Source organism: Aulonocara stuartgranti (genome assembly GCF_965226115.1).
Source record: "Aulonocara stuartgranti genome assembly, chromosome: 22".
Taxonomy (NCBI): Eukaryota; Metazoa; Chordata; class Actinopteri; order Cichliformes; family Cichlidae; genus Aulonocara; species Aulonocara stuartgranti.
Window position 1 is genome coordinate 25,949,456 of NC_138957.1, and position 27,851 is coordinate 25,977,306.

At 40.2% G+C, this 27,851-nt stretch overlaps 4 protein-coding genes across 5 annotated transcripts; 2 read left to right on the top strand and 2 right to left on the bottom strand.

The window, feature by feature from the left end:
• Positions 1 to 368: 368 nt before the first annotated feature.
• utp23 (UTP23 small subunit processome component) lies at positions 369 to 3,111 on the top strand. The gene is made up of 3 exons (XM_082521720.1): positions 369 to 732; positions 850 to 1,024; positions 1,431 to 3,111. Exons 1-3 carry the CDS (start codon positions 545 to 547, stop codon positions 1,830 to 1,832), a joined length of 765 nt encoding a protein of 254 aa, XP_082377846.1. The 5' UTR covers positions 369 to 544; the 3' UTR covers positions 1,833 to 3,111.
• Positions 3,112 to 3,216: 105 nt separating this feature from the next.
• Positions 3,217 to 12,584, bottom strand: rad21b (RAD21 cohesin complex component b). Of its 2 annotated transcripts, none has more exons than XM_082521708.1 (14): positions 12,345 to 12,584; positions 9,973 to 10,170; positions 9,032 to 9,161; positions 8,762 to 8,861; positions 8,421 to 8,527; positions 8,056 to 8,265; positions 7,806 to 7,928; positions 7,527 to 7,655; positions 6,494 to 6,717; positions 6,243 to 6,399; positions 5,638 to 5,783; positions 5,353 to 5,556; positions 5,130 to 5,213; positions 3,217 to 4,127 (listed from the first exon to the last, which is right to left on the bottom strand). In XM_082521708.1, the coding sequence occupies exons 2-14, from the start codon at positions 10,114 to 10,116 to the stop codon at positions 3,936 to 3,938; spliced, it is 1,950 nt and encodes a 649-aa protein (XP_082377834.1). In that variant the 5' UTR covers positions 10,117 to 10,170; positions 12,345 to 12,584; the 3' UTR covers positions 3,217 to 3,935. The 2 variants fall into 2 exon arrangements, with proteins under 2 accessions (XP_082377834.1, XP_082377835.1); XM_082521709.1 differs by having other exon boundaries at positions 12,026 to 12,584.
• A 4,661-nt stretch (positions 12,585 to 17,245) lies between these two features.
• On the top strand, positions 17,246 to 18,739 carry aard (alanine and arginine rich domain containing protein). Its single transcript, XM_082521730.1, has 2 exons — positions 17,246 to 18,117; positions 18,317 to 18,739. The coding sequence occupies exons 1-2, from the start codon at positions 17,893 to 17,895 to the stop codon at positions 18,437 to 18,439; spliced, it is 348 nt and encodes a 115-aa protein (XP_082377856.1). The 5' UTR covers positions 17,246 to 17,892; the 3' UTR covers positions 18,440 to 18,739.
• Positions 18,740 to 18,749: 10 nt separating this feature from the next.
• On the bottom strand, positions 18,750 to 24,057 carry LOC309698959 (uncharacterized protein). Its single transcript, XM_082521729.1, has 2 exons — positions 23,530 to 24,057; positions 18,750 to 19,915 (listed from the first exon to the last, which is right to left on the bottom strand). The coding sequence occupies exons 1-2, from the start codon at positions 23,725 to 23,727 to the stop codon at positions 19,628 to 19,630; spliced, it is 486 nt and encodes a 161-aa protein (XP_082377855.1). The 5' UTR covers positions 23,728 to 24,057; the 3' UTR covers positions 18,750 to 19,627.
• Positions 24,058 to 27,851: the final 3,794 nt, after the last annotated feature.

A 27,851-nucleotide genomic window follows, 5' to 3' on the forward strand; every position in this document is an offset into this window, starting at 1 on the left:
GTAAGGACTGAAATTAAAAAATAAATAAATAAACAGCTGCTTACACCACTTTAAAAATCACAAGAAAGTCTGGCTCCATAGAAGTAAAATATAAAGATATGAGTAGTGACTCGAGACTGTTGCACAGCATAAAAAATGTAAACTCTAACGCCACAACAACAAAAACATTATTTATTCACTTTTACTGTTTAATGAACTTCATGAAAATAGGAAGAATATTTGCTGCTCAGAGAAAAATAATTAATAGCGACAGGCTGGAGGTCTTCTATAATTTAAAGCAAATGTTTTACACTAACAACATACAAGAAAGAAAGAAAGAAAGAAAGAAAGAAAGAAAGAAAGAAAGAAAGAAAGAAAGCGGGAACATTAGTCCTACATGTTGTTTCCAGTCGGACAGTTGAGGGGCACCGACCGTAAGCGTGTTGTGTACAGCGCACATGGTGTGTTTGATAATTCTAACGTTAACAGTATTTTCACGGTTAACGCGCGTCACTGACGGTTGTTTGTGTTTTAATACGCGCTCTTTCATCACTGGCCCGCCGCCATGAAGATTAAGCGGCAGAAACAAGCCAAGAAGACGATCAGTTTCTACAAATACAACTTCGGCTTCAGGGAACCCTTCCAAATCCTCATCGATGGAACTTTCTGTCAAGCGGCCTTGAAGAACAAGATTCAGATCAAAGAGCAGATGCCCAAATACCTAATGGGAGAGGTGCAGTTGTGCACCACCAGGTGAGTGTATTCACCTCTGAGCACCCCCCTCCTCCCCACCCACTACCCCCGGTCACTTTTTGGCACAACACCGTCATCATACACCTTTTAATAATATGTCCACGTGTTCACGTTCAGCTGTGCGCTGAAGGAGCTCGAGACGCTTGGAAAACAGCTGTACGGGGCCAAGATCATCCTGCAGAGGTTTCAGGTCAGGAAGTGTCCGCATTTCAAGGAGCCGGTCTCAGCATCAGAGTGTCTGCTGTCCATGCTGGAAGAGACCAACTCGCACCACTACTTCGTTGCCACACAGGTAAATAATGAGATGAAAGTTGGAAAATATTTTTGAAAGCCAGCTTTGGGTGCTCCGATAAACTCGATTCCCAAAAAAACATAATGGAGCGATTTGCATTTTCTACCCAGAGTTGAACATAGAAAACGTAGAAAATGCTTAAATTGATTCCTTTTACTCTTTTGTGAAAACATATTGGCTTATTTCGAATTTGATGGCAGCAACAAGTCTCAAAAATTTTTACAGGGACATGTTTTGTGTGTATCATGCCCTGTTCTTTTGACAACAGCCTGTAAACATCTGGGTACCGAGGAGATGGGCTGCTGAAAACTTGTTTTCATTCTTGTCTGATTTGGGATTATAACTGCTCAGTGGAGCAGATGACAGATAAGTTACAAATATCTCCTTGGTCTCATTGTGTCTTCAGGACCACACAGTCACCACGGGGCTGAAGAAAATTCCAGGAGTTCCTCTGCTTTACATCATCCTCAACACCATTGTGCTGGACAAGCCCAGCCAGGCGTCCCTCAACCACGTCCAGGCCGTCCAGCTGGGAGAGCTGGTCAGCCCGGCCCAGCAACAGAGTATCCGGACCCTGAAGGAGGAGCAGGGAATTGGCCAGAAGGACGGAGAAAGGCGTGGGAAGAAGAGGAAGAGGAAACAGTCCAACCCCAACCCGCTGAGCTGCCTGAAGAAAAAGAAGAAAGGAGTCCCGACACCTCCGCTGAAGAAGACAGAGCAGGAGGGGAAGAGGAAGAGAAGCCGACACAAGAAACGAAAAGTGGAGGCAGGAGATGGCACAGCTGCCCCAGCAGCTGCTAATACATAAAACAGCAGGAAGACAGAGACTTCAACCTTCTCCATTCACCTGATTTATAGGTTTACTTTTTGATATGACTGCAGAGGAAAAAAAACGTTTATTACATAATATTTTAAAAATGCCATTTTGTAGTGTTATTTGTTTTATTTTGAAAAACCTTACAGGTAAGGGAATGAAACTGTTCTCAGACAACATCTTTATGATTTCTTTTATACAAAATCAAAAAAGCAGGTTTCGTTACAGGCACATAGTTTAAAATATAAGATGCACTCAGACATTAAACAGTTTACCCTTTTTCTTTTTTTTAGATGGAAGGGGATATCAAAAACAATGCATTTAGCTGTCTCTGGACACACTAACTTGTTTCCACTGTTGATATTTCGTGCAGATTAAATTTAAGCTGCAGTATTTTCTCATACCACGATGACTTGCAGCAACAAAAGTCCATCCAGTTTCCATCTGATCCTGTCATCCAGCCATTCTAGAGATTAATAATGAAATCTGCTTTTAAATGAAAAAACAATTCATTCTCTTTAGCTGCTATACAGCAATACAACAATAAATTAATACTATCAAAAGTGACACAGAGCACAACAACTTAATTGTCTTAATAAACAAGACAGTGCATCACTGTATCCATATACAATAAGGACACTGAGTAAAGTGAATCTGACCTCAAGTTATTTTAAGGATTTGAAAAAAAGTAACATGGCAATGAAAAGAAATTTCACACAAATTGGACTTGATTCAAATATTTCAGGATAGCATGCAAGTATAGCAGACCACTCATGTTTTTATCTATAGGCTGAGGTCCCGAAGCTAGGTTTTATTAAACTGTGTCCCAAATCCACAGCACATAGTAACAAGGTCCAAGACAACGTGATGAAAAGTCTCAATATTTCATATTTTATACTAACAGGCAATGATGGAGAAAACTTAATTCCTTCCAAGTTTAGAGAGGAAGCAGCAGGAGTTGTTAAAGGTGTTCCCAGAACTGTTTTATCAGAATTTTAAATCTGAATCAGGAAAAGTGTGCATAATCACGATGCGCTGAAAAAACAGGTGATTTTTACCCCTTAACCTGAAGGTTGATGGGGTTTTGTTATCCCCTGGTCAGGCAGGCGGGCCTCAGACAGCGTGAACATGAGAAAAAGGCGATATAAGATTTTCAAATTGATGCCACAGATTTCTTTACTAAAAAAAAGTTAGAATTTTGGTGAAATTTACTGAAAATTAACACAATTTAAATTGTTTAAATAGACCTTTGACAATAAACAATGAAGTTTAATCACTGTTTTGTCACTTTTACTGTCTTTCCCAATGCCGGTAAGAACACACCTTGAGTAAGAGAACAGCCATAAATTAACGGTGCATAAATTATGCTCACTTTTAATGTTTCCATCATGACCCTCCTGACACAAATCCTTCCAGAGGATTTGTGTCAGGAGGCTGATAGCCATCACTATTTTTAAGTTTGCACAATCCTCGAATCCTGCTTAGAAATTAGTATGTTGTGTGGATTTGGGTCATGTCTATTTTTTTTTTTTTTTACTGACAGCAACAGCAACAACAACTTAGAGTCTGTAATACTTAAAGTGCTACTCTACAGCTGTATAATGATTAGCTGCTGGTTGAGTCTGTAGAGAACTACTATAATAACTGTTTAAATGTACTCTTGGAAACAGTGCATGCTCCTTCTTCCTAATATGATGGTGAGAGACTTCAGAAGTAAACCTTCACCTGCAGTAGTGAGAAAAATGGAAGTAACATGTTTGACTGATTGTAAACAAATCATTACACTGGACTCCTTCACTTTGGTGAGACGGCAGAAAACAATGAGATGCAGGTGATCCTTTACAGTGATTGGGATATAAAGTGAGTAAATAATAAATATGTTCATTGTTTGAGTTCCAACTACGTTAGTCAGACCCACTTCCACTGAACCACCACTGCTTCACATCTAAATGATGCAAAAATGAAACCATTTCACAAACAAAACAATCTCAGCATACTTAAATAAGACTTGTGTTAAACTAACAGATAGTGCTGCTGACTAAAAGTACTGACCTCCGAGCAGTTTTTTTCTTTAAAAGATTAAAAGGAATGGGTTTTTTAGACGATGTGGAAGCGAGGACCCGGCGTAGCGATGATATCACTGTAAGGCTCCTCCTGGACAAGCTCCACTGCCTGCTGCTTCTTCAAGACCAGAAAGCTGTAGAACTTGGCAGCTGCCTGCTTCCTGTTGTTGTTCCTGCACAGATCCAGCAGGCTGACCGACTGGGCACCGGTTTTAGCCATCACCCTCTGTGATGCAGTGACAAAGAGTGTGAGCAAGAGGAAGCCTGTCATTTTGCATGCTTTGATATGGAAATGGATTTTAAGCTTATGCAAGGTACATCTACTTATCCGATGCCAGTCAGTAGTCTTAATATTACCTGATGCTGTGGAAATCTGCAAATATATTGAGTGTGGAGCTTGCCTCTGGCATAAAAAATGCTATCCACAAGCGAAACTGTCGGGCTATTACCTAAAAGTTTTATAATATAAGATAATAACCCAAAATCTCAACTGAGCTCTGCCTGAGGTCAGACCTGACCTCACACACTCACGTTGCAGTTTGGCACAGACTTCAGTTCTGTATGAAAAACTTTATTATTGTATTAGTGTGTCTGTATTTATAACCAAACCAATTAACCAGCATCCCATCCTCTCATCCAAATATGGGGAAAAAAACCCTAAAGTTAAAGTTTCACAATGTAGATTTCAAAAATCCAACAGGATAGCATCCTGATTGTGTCTATGGCCACAATCCTAAATTCTCTAAGTCATCTGTAAAATCACAGCTGTGGCTGATTTAAACAAAATAAGTCATAAAAACTTGTATTGGTGGTCTTTTGACATAATAATCAAACTGAATCTGTGAAATGAATTTTTATTTTATGTTATGCACTTTAAGATGTTTCATGTTAACTCCTTGTGAGTTTAGTTGGACTGTGTCATGTTTTACATCTTAATTTTAAATCTAAAAAAACAAACTTGACACCATTAGACTAGAAACAATTCCACTTCAGAGAGGATTCATATGGTTTTCTACTGCACATGAGTATATTTTGGGAAAAAAAGGTAAAATAAAAGCACATAAGTTGTTTCTTCATACAACGAGATGTCAGTCTCCCTTCTTAAAGCACGCAGAAACATCCAGGGTGTCTCAGTGTGTGGATCTGAGTTCAGATATTTCTATAAGTTGTACCAACAACTTATCACTCTGCTGTTTTCTTATCTGGTAAGATGAGATGACATACATACCTGGAGACCATGAAGCATTTGCTGGGTTCTTTTATTCCACCTCCTCTCCTCCTGGTCCTGGTCTCCTCCCTGCGCCTCCTCCTCCTGACATAAATACACATAAATCCTTATACCAACTTACAGATAAATAAACTACATAAAAATGACGTTGCTTATTTACTCTGAATAAATGAAAAAGGTGTGCGAAAAGTGAAGAAGCAAGGTTTGGGAATCTTTATCTCACCTCTTCATCAGAGTCCTCATCATTCTTCTTCTTGTCCTTGTCGGTGAGCAGGTCCAGTTCTATCAGCTGGCTGATGTTGGTGGTGGTTGTTTCCTCCGGGGGTACCTCCACAGTGGATGCCTCGAGCTGTTGGGGTGCATTAGATGGTCTGGACCCCTGCTGTTGCTGTTGCTGCTGCTGCTGCTGTTGGTCCAAGGCCCCCATCTGGAGTGAGGAGGGGTCAGAGGACACATCAGAGAGACAGAGAAAGCACAATGTGACAAACTCTGAAAAACATGTACTCACAGGGAGGGCTGGCTCTGTGTCCTGGGCCTTGCGTTTCAGGCCTCGTTGGGAGGATGGAGGTGGCATGACCGACTCATCCAGGGTTGTCCTGCTCCCCTCTACAGCTGAAGTCTGCAGCACGCTGGCCTCTTCCATGATGGTCTGGTCTGGAAAAAATCAAGAACATATTTTGTGCTACCTCAAATGAACACTGGTGGGAAAACCAGTGGGAAAATATTTTCACAGACTGTATGTAAAAGATGAATGTAACATAGTCCAAATATAAGATGTAATGAATGATGGGGCAGATCTTACTGTGGAACATGTTTCAGTTTAGCTTATTTCTATAGAGCTCTTATCTTTGTTCTAGATGTCTTGTTCATGCATTTGTATAAATTTTGTTATTAAACGCTTGCATTTCACATTAGTCTTTACCGCCTGTCTTATTTTACATTTGTTTTCTTAAAACACTTTGCAATGTATGTATGTGAGAAATAATATTTAAATAAAACTGCAAATAGAGACCATAATTTACTAAATTAATTTCAGTTTGAGGCACTTTATGTTTACTTCATTTTTCAGACTTTTGAAGCTATTCTATCTTTTATATGGAGTCTGTTTCTTACCCATGATGTCTCTCTGTTGGTGGCCTGTTGTTTCCTCTCTTGGCACTTCTGGGTTCTCCAGATCTTTGAGAAACTCATCCAGACTGTCGGCTTCTCCACCTTTCCTCCTCTTCCTCAGTTCATCTGGGACTAATGGTGTCAGGCATCTTGTAAACATCTAGTGAGGGTAAACATAGAGTCAGTGTTTGTAATGTGTGTCGCCGTGACCACTAAAACACTGTGCACAAATGTCCCTGAATGACATCCGTTACCTTGAGCAGTCTGGCGTTCCATAGAGGTTGAGCTGGAAGGGAGAAAAGCTTCTCAACTCCTCCCGTCTCCTTCCACATCATCAGTTTCTTTGTGGGCGGAGCCAGATCCAGGGTTGTGACAATGTCGGAGTAATCAGAAAGCTGTGCACGAATAGTTTTACTATCCAACTCCTTCACGCTGTCTACAATCAGCTTCCTCTTACGCTTTGCCTTGGTCTCCTTCACTGTAGATCAGGAAGACAAGGGCTCATTTTTAGTGCTTAACCTCAGGTAGAGCAAGTCATCTGCTAATTGGAAGGTTGGTGGTTCGATCCCTAGCTGCTCCAGTCTGCATGCCAAATATCCTTGTGCAAGATACTAACTAACTGCTCACAGATGCATCCATTGGAGCTATGAATGTGTGTGAATGTGAATGAGGCAAGTTGTGCAAAGTGCTCAGATAGAGAAAGGTGCTATATAACAACCGGTCCATTTACCATTTCATTGTAGAAACAGGAGTTTTATTATCTTGCTGATCTGGTGCATTTCAGAGCATTTGAGTTTTTGTTTTAAAATCAGTTTTAAGTTAGTTTCCAAAATAGATAAGTGTATTTCAGTTTAGTTTTCATTCGTTTGAGTGTTAGCTTTACTCTTTTTAATTATTATAATATGAAGGCTATTTGTCAGAAGCAAAATTTAAGATACTGTCCAAAACAACATGAACCATTTGAAATCAAATCACATTTTTAATGTTGCTGACATGTGAGGCACTTTGCACCGTGCCTAACATCACACACGTCATGACAGATTAGTCTGCTGAGTGTGAATAACTGGAATGTGGTCACGCTTTGCTCCGGTCAACTGGTTAAATGCCGGCTGACTCTGACATGTATAACCGCTCATTTTCTAGATCACAGCACAACAGAATCATGCTCATTAGCACGGCTTTCATCTTTCTTACGTTCCATCTTCATTAGTTATTTTTTCTGTTACAGAGAGCGAGAGAGCTGCTGAGTAATTAGAAACAAAACAAAAACAAAATTAGCTGGATTACCTGTGATGTCGATGGGCTCCAGGGCGAAGGTTTCTTCCTCGTTGTGGACCAGAGTAGTTTGCTCTGCCTGGTCAGTCATAGCTGGTAGGGGCTCTGTTGGGCCTGAGTCCGGACTATCTGGGGCTCCCGCTAACACCACACACATACACATCATATTAGATCTGCATTTCATGATAATGACACAACTACATTGTAATTTTAACTCTCCGTAACATACCACACTCTAGCTAAAGACTAAAAAATATTATATTTTAGCCCTGAGGAATTTGTGAAACTGACCTGAGAGAGCATCAAAGTCATCGTCATCGTCTCCATGGTCCTGAGGCATCATCACACTCTCTGTGATGGCAGGAGGGTCGTCAAAGATGCCGCCTCCATCCTCGTTACTCAGCAGCTTGTCCACTACACAGAAATACAAGAAAAGAAAAAGTACACTTTTTCATCCACTAGCCAGACGAAAACAGCGTCATCTACAGATGTCATTGAGTAAATAAAATAATCTGTTTTTAAATTTAGTGTTAGCTCTTACCCAGCATTCCTCCCTCATTGCTCTCCATGGGGTTGTCTCCAAAGTCATCCTTGTACTGGTCATCATATTCCAAATGGTTGGACTTATCGGCCATCTGGTTAGCACCACCCTCAGCCTCCAGTAGCAAGTTCGAAGCTGATGCTCCCATAATGTCTACCTCAAACGCGCTCTCCTCTCGCATCATTTCCCGGTCATCCATCCCAAAGTCGGCTGCATGAAAAAACAGTGAGGAAGTCAAGGAATCAGCCTTGAAACAAAGTGTCACTAAAATACTGAAATGTGGTTTTACATTGGTGTTTGGATGTTGGTGTTTAATTGATCAAATCCTACATAAAGATAAAAAAAAAACCCAAAAAACAAAGTACCGAAATCATTGTCCTGCAGCAGGTTGAGGTTGCCCACCTCCTCTCTCATGGTGATCTCCTCCACTCTGCTCTGGTTCAAGTTGAACTGCTGAGCTACATCAATGTCACTGTGCAAAACACAACACACTGTCATTTAAATGCTGTTGTTAATATATTTTGGGACTCTGAGGGGGTGGCTAAGCATGTGGGCCGTGTACAATACAGACAACAAGTTTACGCTACCTTACGCGACACCATTTTTATTTAATGGCTGTGATCTGCACAGTTTATTTTGTACAACAACTTTGTTCTTTGTAGTCTTATTCTGCATTGTGCTCTCTCAGGAAGACTGTAGGACTCACTCTAAGTCTGGCAGTGGCTGGTCAAAATCATGAAACTCCTCGGGCAGAGTGATAGCGTTGTACGCTGCTTCTCTGTTCTCCTCTGGAAGATCCACCACACCTGAAACAACACGAGGTAGAAAAGCAGCTTTAGTGTATGTGACACATGCGTAGTTAGCATGTGCATCTAAAGTAACAGAGGCTCTTTCAGGGCCCTAACTGCTGCTGTATGAGTATGTATTTAATATGGTTTTTGGAAAGCCTAGTTTTGATTTATCTGCTGTTCCCAACCTGGTCTAAATGCCATCTTGATCTTGATGAAGGCCTCATTACAGTCTGCCAGCAGGTATTTGGCCTTCCTGTGGTAGATTCGCACCACCCCCAGCAGCAGATGCCCTGAAGTCCGTAAAGCCATTTTTACCTGTAAAAAAACAAAGACATACATTTAGTAATACAGTAACTTCTGTCTTCTACATAAACTGTGTCACTTCTTCCACATGTGGGAAGCAAAAAAGCAGTCTGTCTCACAACCGATGAGTTCTATATAAATGAAATTAACAAGTCTGTACTATAAAGAAATCCTGAGAGAAAATTAAACCAGAATAATATATAAAAAAAAAAAAAACCCCAATAAGGGCCTACAATGTAATTATAGGATGACTACATGAAGGTAGACACTGAAACCTAATAAGAAACAGCCACATTTTACAGCAGGGATTGACCAATGTGGCTTTTTCAGGGCTAATACCAACTATTAGCAATCAAGGAGACCGATAACCAATTTATGGAACTAATAAAGAGTGTTGCAGGTTCTATTTACATGCAGTAATGGGGTAATCACTTTATCACACGGGAGCGGTTAGAAAAAAAACACACAAAAACTGTGTACCAGGAACTTCATGGCATGGTTTTCAATGGCAGAGCAGCTACTGTAAGGTTAATTGATAGGTGCCCCAGTGCCAAATAGTAATATCAAATACTATATATAGAAATTAATTGCATGTCACTGCAACAAAGTTTATTATTCAGGATTTTTAGAGTAATAAGGAAACTTGTCACTAAGGAAAGAGCACAACTTCAGCAATTTCTGCTGCCTGAACTCTGTTTCTTTAATTCACTGTAGCTGCTTCAGACTGACAGATTTTAGTGGAAACTGTGTTAAAAAATGGAAAATCCCTAGTGTACAGTAATCAAAGTCTGTTGGAGTTAGCTGTGGTAGCCTGAGAAATAACCTTGGGTGAGATGATGCTCTCCACGCTGCTCTCCAAATTGCACTCAAAAACATGTGCCTTGGTCAGCTTCTTGTCCCAGTGGGCCGCCAGCCAGATTTTAGCCAGCGGCCCACGTTTGCTGAGGACAAAGTGTGCGTAAAACATCGTCTCGATGCCTTCTCACCACAAGGGAAAGGGGAAGTGGGGGATGCGTCAGGCCTAGAGAGAAAGAAAAAAAACAAAGAGAGAAACAGTACAGTGCACATGACTGAAATCACCACTATGAAGGGGTAAACTATGTGGGGATGTTGAAAAGAAAACAACTGATTGGGTTATCGTGATAAGCATATAACAAGGTGCAAACTGATTAACTGAGACTTTTTGAAACCACCGCCTGTGATTGGAGCAGTCCCAGTGTCACACAGAGTGCAGATACAGACTGCAGAGGCATATCATCTAACCTGCATGCATAAAATCCAGAGAAGGCAGAGAATGAGCTGCTCATTTTATCGCTCTCATTTACATCCATCAGCCAGACAGTTTTTCTTCTGTTAGTTAAGTTTTGCTAATATTAGTTCAGGGGAAAAAGCCTGAACCCGATAGCCTGCTGCCACCTGACTGCATAGATCAGAGACTATCTCACAAAAAAACCACACTGCTTTCAACTTTGTGACAGTGTGTCTAATGTAGTGGTATACAACACTGGGGCTCCACAATGTAGAGTACTTTCCCTGTTCCTTTTAATCCTTTACAAACTGGACTTCAGATACAACATGGACAGTTGTTGTTGTTGTTGGGTATATATCAGAAGGGGACAACTTGGAATACAGGGAGGTTATTACCAATTTCACTGAATGGTGTGCAAAAAAAACCTGTTTTTGAATAAACTCCAGCAAGACAATGGTGACTGACTTCCTCTGCAAGGTGATACAGTTTACACCAGTAAACATTCAAGGCCTGGAGATTAAGACTGTGTCAGCTTACAAATACTTGCATGTTAATCTTAATAGCAAAGTGGATTGGTCACATAATATAGATGTCCTGTATAAGAAAGGCTAAAATCGTCTTAGGCCCTTTGTTGTGTTCAGGATGCCGTTAAGGACCTTCTGGGACACTGTGGTAGCTCTTTAATCTTCTATGCTGTGGTCTGCTGGGGATGGAGGAACTCAGAGAAAAAAGACTAAAAAAAAACTTGTGAGGAGCCCTGGCTTTGTTGAGGGCTGCTCCTTGGACTACACTAAGGAGCTGGGTGAGAGAGTAAACTTTCAACATAAGACTTTACAGTACAGTCAAATTAAAGAAATGCACTGATCTGTGCAATAATTTAATATTGTATAATAATATAAACAATAATATTCATACTTTAACACTGGTTTCTCCTAAATATTTTACTTATGTGTGTGTATATTTTAAGTAATAGGTAATACTTGGACACAAACAACAGTAGAACCTTATTTTACATGTTTAAAATTTGATAAGATATTTATCAAATCATTTCCATGAATTTAGTGAATTATTTTAGCAAAATCCCTCATTTGGATCAACTCAACTAGCAAAAATATTTGTCACTGCTGAGGGAAAACTGTAAACTTTTATTTAATGTCTTTTATATTAATTACTAATTTGTAATAATAAACAAACAAACAAAACAGTGATAGCCACTCGAGCGATTGGGACTCTATAATTATTAAGGATCTGTAATATAAAGGATGTCAATTTCATTTTACATAGTAGGCCAAAATTGGGACATATTATAGGCTAACAGCTCATTTACAACAGTTTAAATACAAGAAAATATTTTTGGACAAATATCAGAAATCACTTTGTCACTTTATGTCTGGGCAATGTGTCATCGCAGATAATTTTACAGTAAACGCAACATTTTAACAAAGGAGCAGTAGTGTTATTTATCCTAATTGGCCCCTTTTATTTATGGCTAATTATATAGCCTGTTAGGTGTATACCCGCACTTTACCGTGGATACTGTAGAAATGACCTGCAGCTACACCGTTAGCCAGGACAGTCATGATACTGAAGGATGTAATGATTTAATAATAGAAACAACATGCAGCACCTGCAGGATGACTCCAATCAAAGTGCTGGCCCAAATGCAGATGTTATACTGTTATTACCGGGAAACACAGCGACCCTGTAACCGCAGACAGAAGAAGACCGGGCAGGTTTTATTTGACCGTTTTAAATGAGATGTCCGTTACATCGTTGACGCTCCCTGCATCCCAACAGGTGATGCTGCAGATAAGCTAGTATTAGCAGCTGTCTTTCAAAAGCACCGCGACGCTAGCCCCGTTTTCTCTCTTTTATTTATTTATTTTATTTTTTTAATTATCCACACAAATCTAATCTTCTGCTTACGCTAGACATAAAATACTCACCGGTTAGCCGTCTGGCGCGTTTCTGTTTTTGCCGGCCGTGCCGTCGCTGCCGTTGGTTGGGGGTTATTTTTTTCCCCGGTACCCCTCCGCCTCCTCTTCCACTAAAACAAACAAGATGGCGTCCCGTCCCCGTCGGAGAGGCAGGACGCTCTGAGAGCTCAGCAGGATGCAGACGGTGGTGCTGATGAGGGCAAAGAGAGGGAGGGAGGGAGATGCTCCGTTATCTGTGTGCCGCATTCAGATCCTTTACATCCTATATGATGTTTATAAAACATCATCAAACTTGTAATGATTCTTTTTCGTCAATAACAACACAAGAACATTAAACTTTTTCTGTCTTTACTAAGACATTTCCATCATTAATAAGAAGCTCACTCTCCATATTTACTTTTAAGGAAATAGTATTGGGTTTTGTGTTTAATCATTTTTGTTTTCTCTGGTCTTTTTAAAATAACAAGTGAAAAAAAAGTTGATTTTAGATTAGAGATTAGATGAAACTTTATTAATCCCTCGGGTGGGTTCCTCCGGGAAATTCAGTTTCCAGTAGCAAAGCACCAAAAGAAGTTGCATTTTACAGATACATTAAGGGGAATGAGAGTAAGGATATAAGCATAAATACACCACATATACACATATACACATATATAGATACAGAATATACAATATGGATAAATAGGATTGCACATTTGAGTGAGTATATTGCACAGTGATTATTGCACAGTCGAATATAAGCAATAAAGACAAAACAAAAAACAAATATTGCAAATATTGCACAGTGTAGAAAAGCACCTACAGCTCAGTTGTTCCCGCCCTCTCTTGTCCCCCTGTTTCTCCTCCCTCCCCCGTCCAGTGAGGAGTTAAACAGTTTGATGGCGTGTGGGACAAAGGAGTTTTTAAGTCTGTTGGTTTTTGACTTTGGGAGAAGCAGCCTGTCGCTGAATAGGCTCCTCTGATTGTTTACGACTGTGTGCAGAGGATGCCCGGCATTGTTCATAATGTCCATCAGTTTCTTTAAGGTCCTCTTCTCTGCCCCTGTCACCAGAGTGTCCAGCTTCATGCCGACCACAGAGCCCGCCTTCCTGATTAGTTTCTCCAGCCTGGATGAGTCCTTCTTTGCTGTGCTGCTCCCCCAGCACACCACGCCATAGAAAAGTACTCCTTTTGTTTTCATATATACATATCTGTAACTGTAACATACTTGAAAAGCATCCCATGTGAACATTTCATTATCATTTTAAATTGGTCTATGTAGCATTATTATCAACTATTATCATCATTATTATCAACCATCAGTGCAATTTATTGATCTTGAAGGCGAGGTTAAAGTTCAAATGTGACATTGTATGTTAAATCTTCATAAGCTATGCTCTATATGTTAATAATTATGCACATCACACTTGTAAGAATAATATTTTCTCATTCATAAGATGTTTTGTCAATTTTTGACCAATAAATCGTTAAGTTGGCCTTGAAGTCCTCAGTGAATTTTACCTGCCTAATTTTAACTAATTGTTAACATGATCCCACTAATAAAACCCTACAATGTTTTATTAGAATTCATTCAAAACTTTCTGAGCTATCATGTTTACAGACAGAATGACACACACATGATCTACACTGACAACATGTTGAAAAAGAGTATGATTTCTTTCTTTCACTGTGTTTTAAAGCACTTTGTTACATTAAGAGCTGCTTTGCTCCACACTCATACAGCGGTCCCGTTAGGGCTGCAGTAATTTTGCTCTTGTGACACTTGGACAGCTCAGCTGACAGCAGATGTGAGCTCTGCACTCCCTCGGGCTGCTGCAGCATGCTCGATCACACATATCGGGGAAAAGGAAAATGAGTTAGTCACATGTTGTCTCAGGTCAGGCACATGAATCAGAGTTAGTTTAAGATCAGTTTACAAATACAGGGATTTAGCTTCTGTGTGTGTCCTTTTTTCTTTCAAGTTTGTCATGTGACTTTCTGCAAATAGCTGAAGGTACCAGCAGGAGGCAGTAGCTGAAAGATTAAGGCAGATTTTTACTTGTAAATGTTGCAGTTTTTCAGAAGCAGAAAAGATCACCTGACTGTGCAGAATACAGCTAATGAAGTAACAATAAAGCAGTGTGTTTGCTTTAATAATTTCAGTAATAATAATGCCATATCTTTTAAAAGAAATGGTCCAAATCCAACTCCTTTGAGCTGTCTGAAAAATTCAGATTTAAATTTTATGGAAAATTGTCTAGATATCTTAGTGTTTAAATGACACTTAAATCATACTTATTTTCCATCTGTGAAATCACAGTTAAACAGTCTGCACAGGATGACTTAAGTTTTTCAATTCATTACAACGATTTATCTATTTTTGATGGATATCCTTAAAACTTAATGTTCTGCCTAGTCAAGTCGAAATAAAGGCGTTTTTGTGTTTTGAATCCATGGTGGGGGAATTTGTGCTTCAAGCTAAATCTGAAATTAGAATACTCACAAGATCAGTGAGGAAAAGAATTTGCCTAGTATGGTTGATCATGATAAATAATGCTCACAAAAAAATGTAATCCTAGTCTTTGCACTTGTACTAGACAATGTCTGCTTTACCTCTTTGTTAACTGATGAATGAAATGATATTTAATAGTCCACCTCTTTATTTTCTTGATATCTGTTTATATTAATTACTCCACAAATAAAAATTTTATCCCATGGATTAAAAGGAAACATGATTGGCAATAAAAGCCAATGTACTGCATGTGGATAGTAAAACATATGCTGTAGTTAAACGTTGCACAACATAATGTATTTGTATTTTTAATTTTTATTTTCTTTTATTTGATTATGCACCAGGAATGATACATATTAACTTGATTTATTTAAACAGAATACAATCAATGTAGTGCTGGTTAGCCCTTTAAAACAGAATATATCAATACAAATATACGATGAAAAGAAAGTACAAAGGGAAACTTGACTGGGAGCATCATCTTGAAATACTTAGCACATTTTTACACACACAAAAAAAATAAAATTTTTGGTGTTTTGTAGCTTGCACAGGAAGTGTGTAATAGTCCAGTCTTTTAAGAAGAAAGGTGTGGACTTATTCTTTTAACCAAAGGTTTTATTGGCAGATCTCAACCCAAGTCAGGTCTCTCAGCAACTTCAGTGTTGCATTCTTACTCCAAACTACTGGAAGCAGCCCATCCAGTCTTAAGGAACAATTGGCTGACATGTGCTCCCCTGGGCCTTCCAGGCTGTAAATCCTGCCCCAACTGCTTTCTTCCCATAAAAATAACCTTATTTCCCTATGAATGATTTAGTTTTTTGTAACAATAAACAATAAGTAAATAATAAATAATCTATTTTTTAAATGGTAATCAAACATTTTTTCATATGTGGACTTACTAATCCTGTGGAGCCACCTGGTTCAGAACGAGGAACTCTTGTATCTTTATTTTGAATTAATATACAAGATACAGTCAGCGGAAATTCTCTCACATTGTTTCTTTTAATCTAACTTTTTTAATAAATATAAAAGTTTTGTTTGTGTTGTGTTTTATGTTTTCATCTCCCGAGGCACGGTTGTAACAATTGGGGGCTCATCCGAGATATTCAAGGATAAAGCTTGGCTTATAATCTGCTTGCTGCTAGGCTGAATTAAATTGCTTTTCTTGACTATCGGCTTTTGTTGGCACTGTGGAGTAATTTTTAGAAGTAACTAAAAATTTGATTAGGCATTTTCTTTAATTTGCAGACCTATTTCTTTAAGATTATATACTTCCATGGTCACATATAGCTGTTTATGTTTGTATGACCTTACTTTTGTCAACCAAAGTGTCTAATCTCAATCTGACAACAGTGTGAAAGTGAGAATGCGGTAAAGACAACGTTTTGGGAGTATTTTTCTGATTCCCCAAGAATTGCCATTGTGCTGGCCAACCATTTGAAAGAAAGAACAAAAGTACTTTATTGATCCTGTGGGGAAATTCCTCTCTGCATTTAACCCATTCACTCAGTGAAGCAGTGGGCAGCCATTGGGCGCCCGGGGAGCAGTGTGTAAGGACGGTACCTTGCTCAGGGGTACCTCAGGGTAGCTGTTCAGGGGAATCAAACCCCTGACCTTCCGATCACGGGGCCACCACTCTACCTACTGAGCAATCCCTGCCCACTTGTATAAGCAAACTCAATGAGGTAAGACTCAATTAGAGACAGAGATCAGTGCCGCTCCTTTCTTCACCACCTGAGGCTCAGTCTGTGTGTTTGGCAGCTTGTTTTTCCTTGTCATTTCTGTCCTGCATGCGCCCTGCTTCCTTGACCTTCAAGACTGATGACTCAATCTTTCCAACCCCTTCATTTGCTCCACAGACCTCTGCACAAATGGAGTCATAGCTCACACCTTACGAGCCTTGACAAGTGATCCGCTCCATCCAGTTCTTCAAGACACTCTCACATCCATCTTTGCAGATCATTTTATGAGTGAATTACAAATCAAAGCCATTTATTTAATGGCGATTGCATGCAGAAGAACTTGGCCGAGTGGCTGACATCACAAGGTCTCATTCGGTTTCACGCACATAAACACTTTTGTCAGAGTAAAGAATTACTTTGAGAAAAAGCTGTGCACTTTGAAAGCACTGACTGATAGTGATGTCGCCTCCAAATGTGGCCTCTCACTTTTCACAGCCAGGCTCATAAGTTAGGCTGGGAAATACACCGGACCCCTGTCTCATCTCAATATAGAAGTCAGGAGAAAAAAACTGCTTACTCTTGCCAAAAACCATCCCACAAACCCCACTGGGAATGGACTTAACTTGGGCACAAAGGCCCTGGTTATATTTCACCGTAGGATGGCCTTTGTGCCTCTGAATCAGGCAACACTGAGGCTGTGTCTGCTCCTCGCACAACCTGTCTGTCTCCTAAGCTGACAAGCAAGTCTTATTTAGGGAGAAGCACTGAAAAAGTCCACCGGGATTTCATGGATTTTGTGTGTGGCGTACACGGGGGCGCACACACACAGGTTTACACATTGGCACTTTGTCCAAATGAGAGCTCACTCACAGCACATTTCTCACACTGGAATTGTATGGGGGCAGGATTTGCAGAGAAAAAGAAGTAGAGAAAGGGGGGGGAGGGTGTGGTGGCACCGGTTGGAGGGGCCTTTTCAGTTCTTTTTGGAGGCAACAATAGTCTTTGTCCAAGATCTTCCACTATTCTTATAAGGGTTACCGAAAGAAGGAGGAGAAGCAGGAGGAGGGAGGTGGCCACGCAGGCGGAGGGTGTTTCTCCATAGTAACAATGACAAAACAGGCCAGTTCAACACCAAGCAGGCGAAAAGGTTATTGGAGCTGCTGAGGAGGCACACACAAACCTGTGGAGTAGAGCCCTGTCCACAGAAGGAAAGGAGGAAGACCAGTTTGGTGAGGATCTGTAAAAGGGGGGCAGTGTTGTGTAAAGAAGACAACGAGGCAGGCAGCATTTCCGAAAGCTTTATGACAAAGTGTTTATCAGTCAGTCAAAGAAAGCGCTGGGAGGAACATTATCATAGCAGCCAGCACATCTGTATCCTCCGAGCATGGATCGAGACAGTCACAGTGAGGACACTTTGTCAACTATGGTTCTGGAGAACATAAAGAACAAATTAATTGATGCCTTCAGAGTGACAGGAGAGTCCCGAGAAGATCTCCAGGACTCTGGTTCCACAGTCAGACCGGTCAGCGTGGGCAGGAGTTATCAAGCAAACGAAGAGCTGCGGCGGGCACAGATAGATGGAGCGATAACCTGGCTGAGGTCTGAACTGGTAGGTCATCTTAAAAATCTGACTTTGTTTGCTATTTATCTTTAGCCTTCAACAGGTGGTATTAACAGTCATGGGTATTTTATTCATCTATTATTTTTAACCAAGTTCATTCATGCATATGAAAAATCAAAGCAAAGGACTAGTAATTTTATGTGTAGCTTGGTTATGCTAATTATTTTCTTTCATTGTTGTCATGCAGTTGGAAATGCGCTCCCAGGACCTCCAGCTGGCTCAGACACTGCTGGGGCTCAACACAGAGATCCAGAGACTAAGGAGGGAGAGTTTTGGATGTGTGGAGGTAGAAGGGGGTAACCACCAGTAACTGGCTCCAGCAAAAGTCTATTTTTTTTTTTTACTGGAATGAATAGTGGAGAAAGTAAGGACTGTGATGCAAAGATTCAAATGCACTTGCTTATGATAATAAGTTGTATCACTGTAAAGGAACTTAGTTAGCAGTTGCATGTAAAATACCTTCAGTGAAAAAAAAGAAGGTTGCAATATGTTGAATTGTCTTTGATCCTGCTCTTTTCTTTTTTGAAGAAAATTTGCACTTACACAAAGTTGTGATAAACAAAGTGGAAAGAAAAAAAAGACATAAATGTGTGAATGTAAGAGAAATAAAATGTACAATGTCACCGTCTTTGCGTCTTTATTTAGCTGGCATACTGTAACCACTGCAGTACCTGTTTTAAAAAGTGCTATAAAATTCAGGAATGGTTAATAAATACATTCAAGTGTCACTCCCAAACAAGAACAAAAAAGCCCATCTTTATCTACATGTAAGAGCATTTTAAAAACTCATATGTCAAATCAGAATAGTTATCTGCAGTTACAATGAACACATGGAGATATAAAAAAAACAACCTCCTGACCTACTGAATTACATTTCTGGTCAGACAGAATAAATATCAGTGACTTTTCAGGCTTTCAGTTACTGACATGTTCACATGTTTGTACAGTACATGTTAATATTTGTCTAGACAGAGAAAACGCTTAACACAGTGCTTCAAAAGACTGCCTTTAGGTCATTGTTTAATACAGATACTAAAATATAAAGTAACAATATATACATACTGGAAATGTATATACTGTATGATGCTACAGCCATTGATGGGTTAGTTTGGCTAATAAAATACTCCAGACAGCATGAATCATGAATCCTACTTTTCCTGCTACATCATACTCTTTAAAAAATATTTTTTTATTTAATCTGTAGTAGTCTGTAGGAAAACCACTCACATAACTATGACTTCAGTAAACCTGGGTGTACTCTTTTCTCACATGTCACACTGTTAATTTAGTTCATTTACAATGTCATATTCGTGTTATGAAAATAAAAATAAAGTATAAGCCATGACATTGTTGGCTAATTTGTATGCAGCCGTAAGTTAAAATGACTTTAAGCTTTGTTTTTTCTTAAGTGAAGCGGTGGAAAATGGGGTCACCGTACTCCACCTTGTCTATGTTAACTGCCTTAAAAGGCACATTTTTGAAAAATTTGTCTGACTTTTTAAGGCACAGAGCTTCTCCTGCAGAACATCCTCCTCGATAAAGTGCCCGAATAAAGCTGCTGAGGCATCTTTAGGCAGGAAATGGAAAAGCCCCCCTCCACTGAGCTGAAGTAGAGACTGCCGCTTCCTTGTTCACTCTCAGAGTCCCAGTAGCTCCCCTCCTCTTCTTCCTCATACGTCTCCTCCTCTTGCTCCTCCTCATACAGCTCCTGCTTGAGCTCCTGGATGCCCGAGTGAAGCTCCATCAGCTGTCGAATCAGGGCTTGATCCTGAGAACGCATCTCCATCTACACACGGAGGACACATCTGTTTAGATTTCACAGAAGCACAGAGCAAACAGACAAATAGGACCAAATACCAAACTGTGAATGAAAGAATTGTGAAGCGAACTTCAGAGAGTTTCTTTCCATCTCAATGAAGCTGAGCAGGTTGTGCTCGCTTTGAAACCGTAAGCCATTTCATTTGAGTGTTGCCCTCTTTCAAATGCAAATGGATCTTTCTGTCATTCCCTTTCTTTTCTTTTTTTTATGAGAGGCTGTCCAACTACTGGCATTGTAAAATAAGATATTCAGAATTCCATCTAGTGTCCAAGTCTGTGCAAAGCACTCAGGAATGCGGGCCGATCTGCATTTCTTTTCTCGGTTAATTACAGCACCAGGCTCAAACTGAGGCTGAGGCGGTGCATAAAAGATTCTGGTTGTATTTCCTTTGTCAACACTTAATTAAGAGAAAACCGTGATTTTCTTTTTTTCTTCTTTGAGATCAAGCCATCTTGGGCTTCACCTCATTATGACAAACACTAGTCCTTTTCAAATAATGTAGAGGCTTCTCAAATCAGCTTCTGTCTGTAGATGAGTTTTTTTTTTCCAGGGAGTATGCTAACCACAGAAAAAAACAACCTCAGCCTCAGCACAAAGCTTTGGGACTTTTTGGTGATATTTTATCACATTTTGCTTATGAATTATAAGCGATACTTAATGCATCTTCTGTCTTTGGTGTGTCTGTTTCATTTTCCTTCTTTTTTCTATCCTTAATTATCTTCGTTTAAGTGTGGGAGAATAATACCATAGAGGCATCCGTGTCATTAAATTCATCTCATGAACACAAAAAGTGGAACAGCTATGGGTTGGGGGAAATGATCATATTGTAAATTCAAATGTCTTTAAATATAAGGTTATGATAAAGATTACTTTGAATGAGGCTAAAAGAAAGTTAATAAATCGTTATAAAATATTGATGAGACGGATAAAAAAAATCTCCTTAGGCGATTTAAACAAGATGTTAAGTTTAGAAACTAATGAAGTAAATAACATAGAAAACAATTTATTAGTCTAGTTCGACTTTAGTTGTTTTCTCCCCCTAATGCATTTTGATCAAAAGCTCTAGAAAAGCCACAAATCAACCTTAAGATGAGTAGAAGCAAAAAATTTTCCAGAGTGAATAAAGATCTTTGGATTGTTGTATGCATTAAATAATCACATCTACAGATGTGCTCTATTCAATATTGCAATGTGATTATATTTGCCTATAATACTTAAAGGTAAGTACACTAAAAAGAGGGTAAAAAGCCAGGTTTTACAATAATTGTACTGTAAACAAATTCAAGTACTCTATAAGTCATTTTAAGTAATGCGCAAGTAATTTCAAGTATTGCATAACTTCATGTATTTTACAAGAAAGGAAACACAAATGATTAAGTACACTGTACTTTTCATGGCCGCGGATTGCACTATGGAGTGGCTTGACCTTGGCTTCCAGGTATTTTAAAGGAAAGGAGGTCCTTTTAAAAGTCTTCTTTGAATAGTGATTGTAAAAGAAAAGAACATTAAGTTGACTTGACCCCATCACGATAAGGTCACATAAGCCTGCAATTTTTGATGGTACTTATTTTTTCTAAATTGATGAAAGGACAGTTGAGTAATGGAACAAAACAAAACAAAACAAAACAAAAAAAAGTAAACAGGCAAGATGAATCCACTCCATAATATGGCCTGGCCATGGTGTATAAAGTATATTTATTTAAAATGATTTATTCACTACTTTTATTTATTTATAATTAATGTGTAATTTATTTACATTATAGCTTTTTCTGCATTTCCTGTAAAAACCTGATTTGTTTCCCCTTTATTGTATTGGTTATCTTTAAGTATTTGCAGGTAAATATAATTACATTGTCATTTTAAATAAAACACATAAAATTCTATTTGATAACAGGAGAATTACATACTTTGTCATTGACTGTATTATGAAGTGTTACCATATGTATAAATAAACAGAAAACTCTGAAAATCTGAATTTATTTTATTTAAGGAGGCAAAAGTGCGACAAAAAAACGGAGACTGTCTAATTTTGTATTTTTACATGCAAAGCTCGTCCTGCTCATAAAAAAAAAAAGCAATGTGAGCCAAAAGCTTGACATCATCTAATAAATAGACTTGAGGATTATTTCTGGAATTTAAAGGTTAAAGGTTTTAGCCTGAGCACCTCCCTTAAACTATCTGAAGGAAGGTGAAACAGACAATTTAAGGATCTCATTCACTGCTGCTCCTCTGAGGCCTGTTTCCAGGATGTCTCTGTTTCTCCTTGTTGCTCTTCTGTCCGGCTCCCGCTCAGACTGTTTTCTTCTCTGTGTGCTCAGGACACTCGGTTACCATGACGAGCAGTCGCAATAAATGCCAAGCGATAAATCAAGCCGTGACAATGAGCCTTGCACTCGCAGACACACAAGCACATGCACACACAGCCTCTTTGCATGGTGACGGTGGTTTAAAAGGGAGTGACGTTGTAAGAACATGACTTACATGGAGCCGGAGGAACAAAGAAGGCAATAACTTGGGCCTCACACACAAAAACATCAGGGCTGACCATAGAAGTCGTTCTGATGGTGGGACAAATGACTTGATCTTTATCACAACAGACAATAAAAATGTTTTTAGACTTCCCACAGACGTCACAAAAGGGCCACGCAGAAGAATTTACAGGTCATAGATTTTGTTGCTATTTAGTAAATGAGCAAAATTGATATTTTATATTCACCTCAGTTTGAATTTAGAAAAATAAAATGCTTTCAAAACAATAATTCATGCTTTGTTTATCTGTTGAATTCAACTCATTTCACAATTCACTTTGGAAATAAAAGGGTCATTTTAACCCCGAAATTTCAAAGTCTACTCTTACCTGTGCAGATCAGAAAATAACACACATCAGTGGTGAAGGAAGTATTTAGACTGTTTCCTGAAGCAATATAGCCAATGTGGCCCTATCTATGAAATATTTGCTGAACAGTGGCCACTCTGACTGTCTGAAAAAGAAAAATGCAAAACTATGGGACAAGATTTCTAATCTTAGTGAACTAACTCAGTAATGTTTGTCATATTCCATCATTTGGCTAAAACTGCTAAATAAATTCATGAATTTGGTCAGCAGATTAAGCAAGTCCAACAAAATCAATTTGTTTAACTAGAACATTTACTACAACAACATTGTACTATTGTACTGCAACATTTTACTAGATTTAAGGAAATTATATACGAAATAGTTATTTCTTCATCAACAATGATTGACTCTGACTTACACAGAACTTTGAATCGCACTGACCCAAAGTTCTGAAAGTGTTTTAAATTTCATTTTACATGCACAAGATTATATTTTTTTGCATGCAGCTTTTAGTACAGACAAATAATATTTTTTAAATCTTTATTGTGTAAATAAACACCCCCTATTCCCAGAACGCATAGTTTTGTACAACTCTAACATGAGCTGCCACAATAAAACTAAAGAGGGCTTTAATATAGTTGTAACAGGAAACAGGAATCTGCAGGTGTTATATACGTATAGCAAGACAAAATTTATTAGGGATACACCGTTTCCCTTACAGGCTCGATCAGAGTCCCAGTCTTACCAGTTCCCTTCGCAGCCAGGCCAGTGCACTCTCTATGTCCAGTTTGCTTGCTTCTCCACCAGATGTGCACCCTTCCTTGACATGGTTGGTTCTGGCCTCAGGGTCCCTGCTTGTGCTCTCTTGTGCTCCCTTGCAGTCATCAAAGGTGGAGGTCTTGCAGGAGAAGTCCCGCAGTCTTGTTAGGACCACCTCCATCATGTTAGGTCAGTGATAGTTCTTCTAACCGGAGTCTCTTCTACACCCTCTGCTGCGTCTTGCCTGTTTTCGGCCGTAATGCAGCTGCAAACAGCCTCGTCTTCTGTTATGAGCCCTGCCAGCTCGGAGGACTTAAGAGGAGCTCTCTCTCTCTCCCGTTCTCATCTTTCAAACATGCTCCTTCCTCCCTCCCTCTGCTCTCCTCCTTTTTCTTGCCGTCTGTTTCGCAAACATTAGCCCCCAACTGCTTGGCAGAGTGAACTGGTAGCACTGGTCTGGCGAATGCCACTGAGCTGGTATGACGTCAGTGAATTGTCCGGATGCCTGATGTGGAGCTGTTTGGTTTTTTGTTTTGTTTTTGTTTTTTTTAAAATCAGACACACAAACACAGAGATCATTAGGAAGGAGATGAGGGAATTAGCCCGGTGGTTGTCTTGAAGATGACACAAGGGTCCTGTTGTGTAAACTCACACAGCTTCAGTGAGTTTTGGTCTGTTAAAAGATGATGGAAGGTGATGATGCTGACAGAGGCATAAACATTAAGTCCTATGGTGTACGTGGAGCTCACTGCCCTGAGTGGCCTACGTCAGGGTCAGGATCTAAAGAACAGTGTGAACAGCCATGTGTAACTAACCCTTCTCATGCCATTTTCCCTTCACTCTGTAGCCCCTGGCAACCCACTCCTCATCTATTCACACGCTTTGGTAAACCAAACACAGGCCGGCTGTACGGAGCCTGCATCGACCAAAATAGCCCCAACACACTATTTTTAGAGTTAAACTGACTCCACTTTTAGACTTGTTTAAGAAAGCAAACGTCACCCCTCTCAAAAGGAGTTAAAAAAGTCTTCAAGTCTCATTGTGCAAGTGTGTCATGTTCCCACTACTGCTTTCAAAAGGAATGAAAAGAGCTGATGTAAGTGTTTTAACGTCACACACTGCATTGGGTGAAACTCTCAATTATATTTCTGCAAAAGGCACTTTGTCTCAGCCTGTCGGCGGTTGAATGTAAGATCGATTTAAAACTGGGGTAAGCGTCATGGTTTTGGTATCCCTGGACAAAAAAACATGGCACAAGAAATCTATGGGACAATCATTTCTAACAGCAGAGATGGTGTGAACCAATCATGTTGCTGTACTCTTGCACATAGAAGTGCTGTTAAAAAGTATTGCCCCCCTTCAGACCTCCTTTGTTTTTTTTATTTTTTGCCATATTTGTCAGAGTTAAATGTTTCAGATTGTAAAACAACTTTTAGATAAATCTGAGGAAACACAAAATGCAGTTTTTAAATTATGATTTCATTTATCAAGGGAAAAGGGGATTGAGAATCTACCTGGGTGTGTGTGGAAAAGCAATTGCAGCCTGAACCTAATGACGGGTTGTGTCACTCTTGGCAGCAAGAACTACAATCAAGCACTTGCTGAGTTAGTCATTGCTGTGGAGAAATTTTGTCCCACCCTTTTTTTACATATTTGTTTCACTTCAGCCATATTGGGAGGGTTTTTCAGCATTAATGGTCTGTTTACGGTTGTTAAAAAAAACCCATCTCAATCAAATGTAAGTTCAGACTTTGACTAGACCACTCCAAACCCTTCAAACCCTCCATTGCTTTTAAGCACTGATGTGATGTCTTGTGGAAAATCCTGCTGCATAGCCCAAGTGTGCTTGATCTTTGGGGAACAAATGGCTGCACATTCTCCCATGGGATTTTCTGGTAGAGTTTTTATGCTTCAAGTAGTAGTTTTAGGTCCGCTTAAAAACAAAAAATCAATCAGGGGTTCCTCAGGGGTCTGTCCTTGGACCATTATTGTTCAACCTTTACATGCTCCCATTTGGTACTTTCATAAAGAATCATATCATAGCTATAATATCTCATTCTTTTGCAGATGACATTCGGTTGTACCTATCATTTTCCTCATATTATCTATCTCCTGTTCACAAACTAGTAAGTTGCACTGAGGAAATGAACTGCTGGATATGTAGAAGCTTCTTGTAACTGAACAGAAACAATAAAAATATTTATTCTTGACTCAAAAAGTCAGAGACAGAGAATTTGTTCATATTTATCATGCCCTTCTCTGAAACACACAGCAAACAAATCAAGAGCCTTGGCATTATTTTGGACGGTCACCTCAGTTTGATAAACACATCAATATGATTACCAAAACTGACGTCTACGACTTAAAAAGTATATAAAAAGTCAACAAGTTATTATATTAAAGTGACTAAGAAATTGATGCAGTAAATGGATTAATCCATGCAGGATTATCCAAATCATCATTAAAATGACTTCAACTCAATGCAGTAGTAGCCAGTAGTGCATGGAAATGTGAACATATTACCCCAGTATCCAAGTCTCTCCACTGGCCCCCAGCTCAACACAGGCTAACCTTTAAAATCCTTCTGTTAGTTCATAAAGCTCTTAATAGTTTGGCCTCCCAGTGGATCTCTGACTTCCTCAGCGTCAATAACCAAATTAGACCTCTCAGGTCGTCAGGTGCAGATCCTTTAACTGTCCCTAGAATTAGATTTAAGTGTGCTGAGGTTGCTTTCAGTTTTTGTGGTCCTGCTCTTTGTTTTTTTTTTGTTTTTTTTTTTGGCCTGTCCCGTTTGGCTCTTTTGCCCTCAGAATTGTTGTCTAAAGGCAAAGAAAGATGCCCAACGGATTTACTTTACCAAATTGACCATCCCAGCCTTGCTGTAATGGTCCATTTGATTCACCTTTTATTGTTTCTTTTATTTTCACTTACTGAATACGGGACAGACTTGACTGGGGGAAAGAAGGGGAGAAAGAAAGAGGGAAAGAGAAACAGCTGAGAAGAGGGACGGGGGAGAAGGGCAAAAGACAAAAACCAACAGAACGGGCAGAGAAAAAAAAATGCATATATCAATCACCTGGATCACCTGCTGAGAAAGAAAAAAGAAAGCAAGCAGAAGAGAACAAGAGTAATAGAATAAACAACATCACAATGATATATGGGAATATGACAGTAAATACTAAATATTAAACATTATTGTGCAGCACATAAGATCAACAGAACACAGTGTGCTTTGAGGTAGGAGCCAAAAAGGGTGTAGTTTGTGGGTGTGATCACCCGTGTGTACACCTGTGAGCATGGACGCGCTTGTTTTTTTAAAAGGTTCCTTCATGTAATGATCTGCTAGAGGGTGTGGGGGGGCCACAGCCCCGTCCTCCAGGGCATGAAGCAGGTATGGAGGAGATCAAAACTCCAGACATCCAGAGGCCCCCAGAACACAAGAGACCAAGGAAGACCAACAGAGGGGCAGCCGCGCCACTGTCCCAGAAAGAGCTGAGGAGAGTCCCAGATGAGGGCTCACTCAGCAGCCGCGGAGCAGAAGCCAGGGGGAGTTGCAGTGACGCGCCCGTGAGCTCCGCCGGCAGCCAGCCGCGCCTGAGTGACCGAGCCCCAGGCCGAGAGGCCGGGGGCACCCCACCTCCGAAGTGGCCCGAGCGAGCCCCAGGCTCCAGGCCCCGATACGCGGCCGCCAAGGAGTTAGCCGGTGTGTACCTGGACGCCCATCCCCGGACACAAAGAACCACCAACGCACCGATGTCTGAGGGGGTCCGCCACTGGCAGGGGAAGTGGTGGTAGGGGGAGATAGGCCTCCAAACCTTGGAGGGCCTGAGATGTCCCCAGAGAGGTGGCGCCTGACACCCAACCTGACATATAGACACAGACATACAGGCACACACAGATACAAACATCCATTCCCACCCTCATGCTCTCATATGCACTTACTCCACACTCAACCAACGTGGAGACAGACATAAAGAGACGTTGTACACACGATCACACTCCCCAAGCGTACTCTACAAACCGGGTCTAGGTACCTTTGCCCCTGGAGGGGGGAACTGCACCCAGACCCAGGTGGTGTTACCCTTTTCCCTGCGGTGGGGGGAGGCAGACCGCCCCGACTCCGCAGCAGCAGGAAGGCCCCACACTCCAGACCGCAGTCGGACGGCCAACTCCTCCTCCTAGCCCCCCCGCTCCAGCAGGTCGCAGAGAATGGGGGTGAGAGAAGACTCCAAACCTCCCTCCACCCGCTCATTGTAATGTTGATGCATGTGTGTTCTAAGGTGCATTTAAAACCCAGGAGGGCATGGA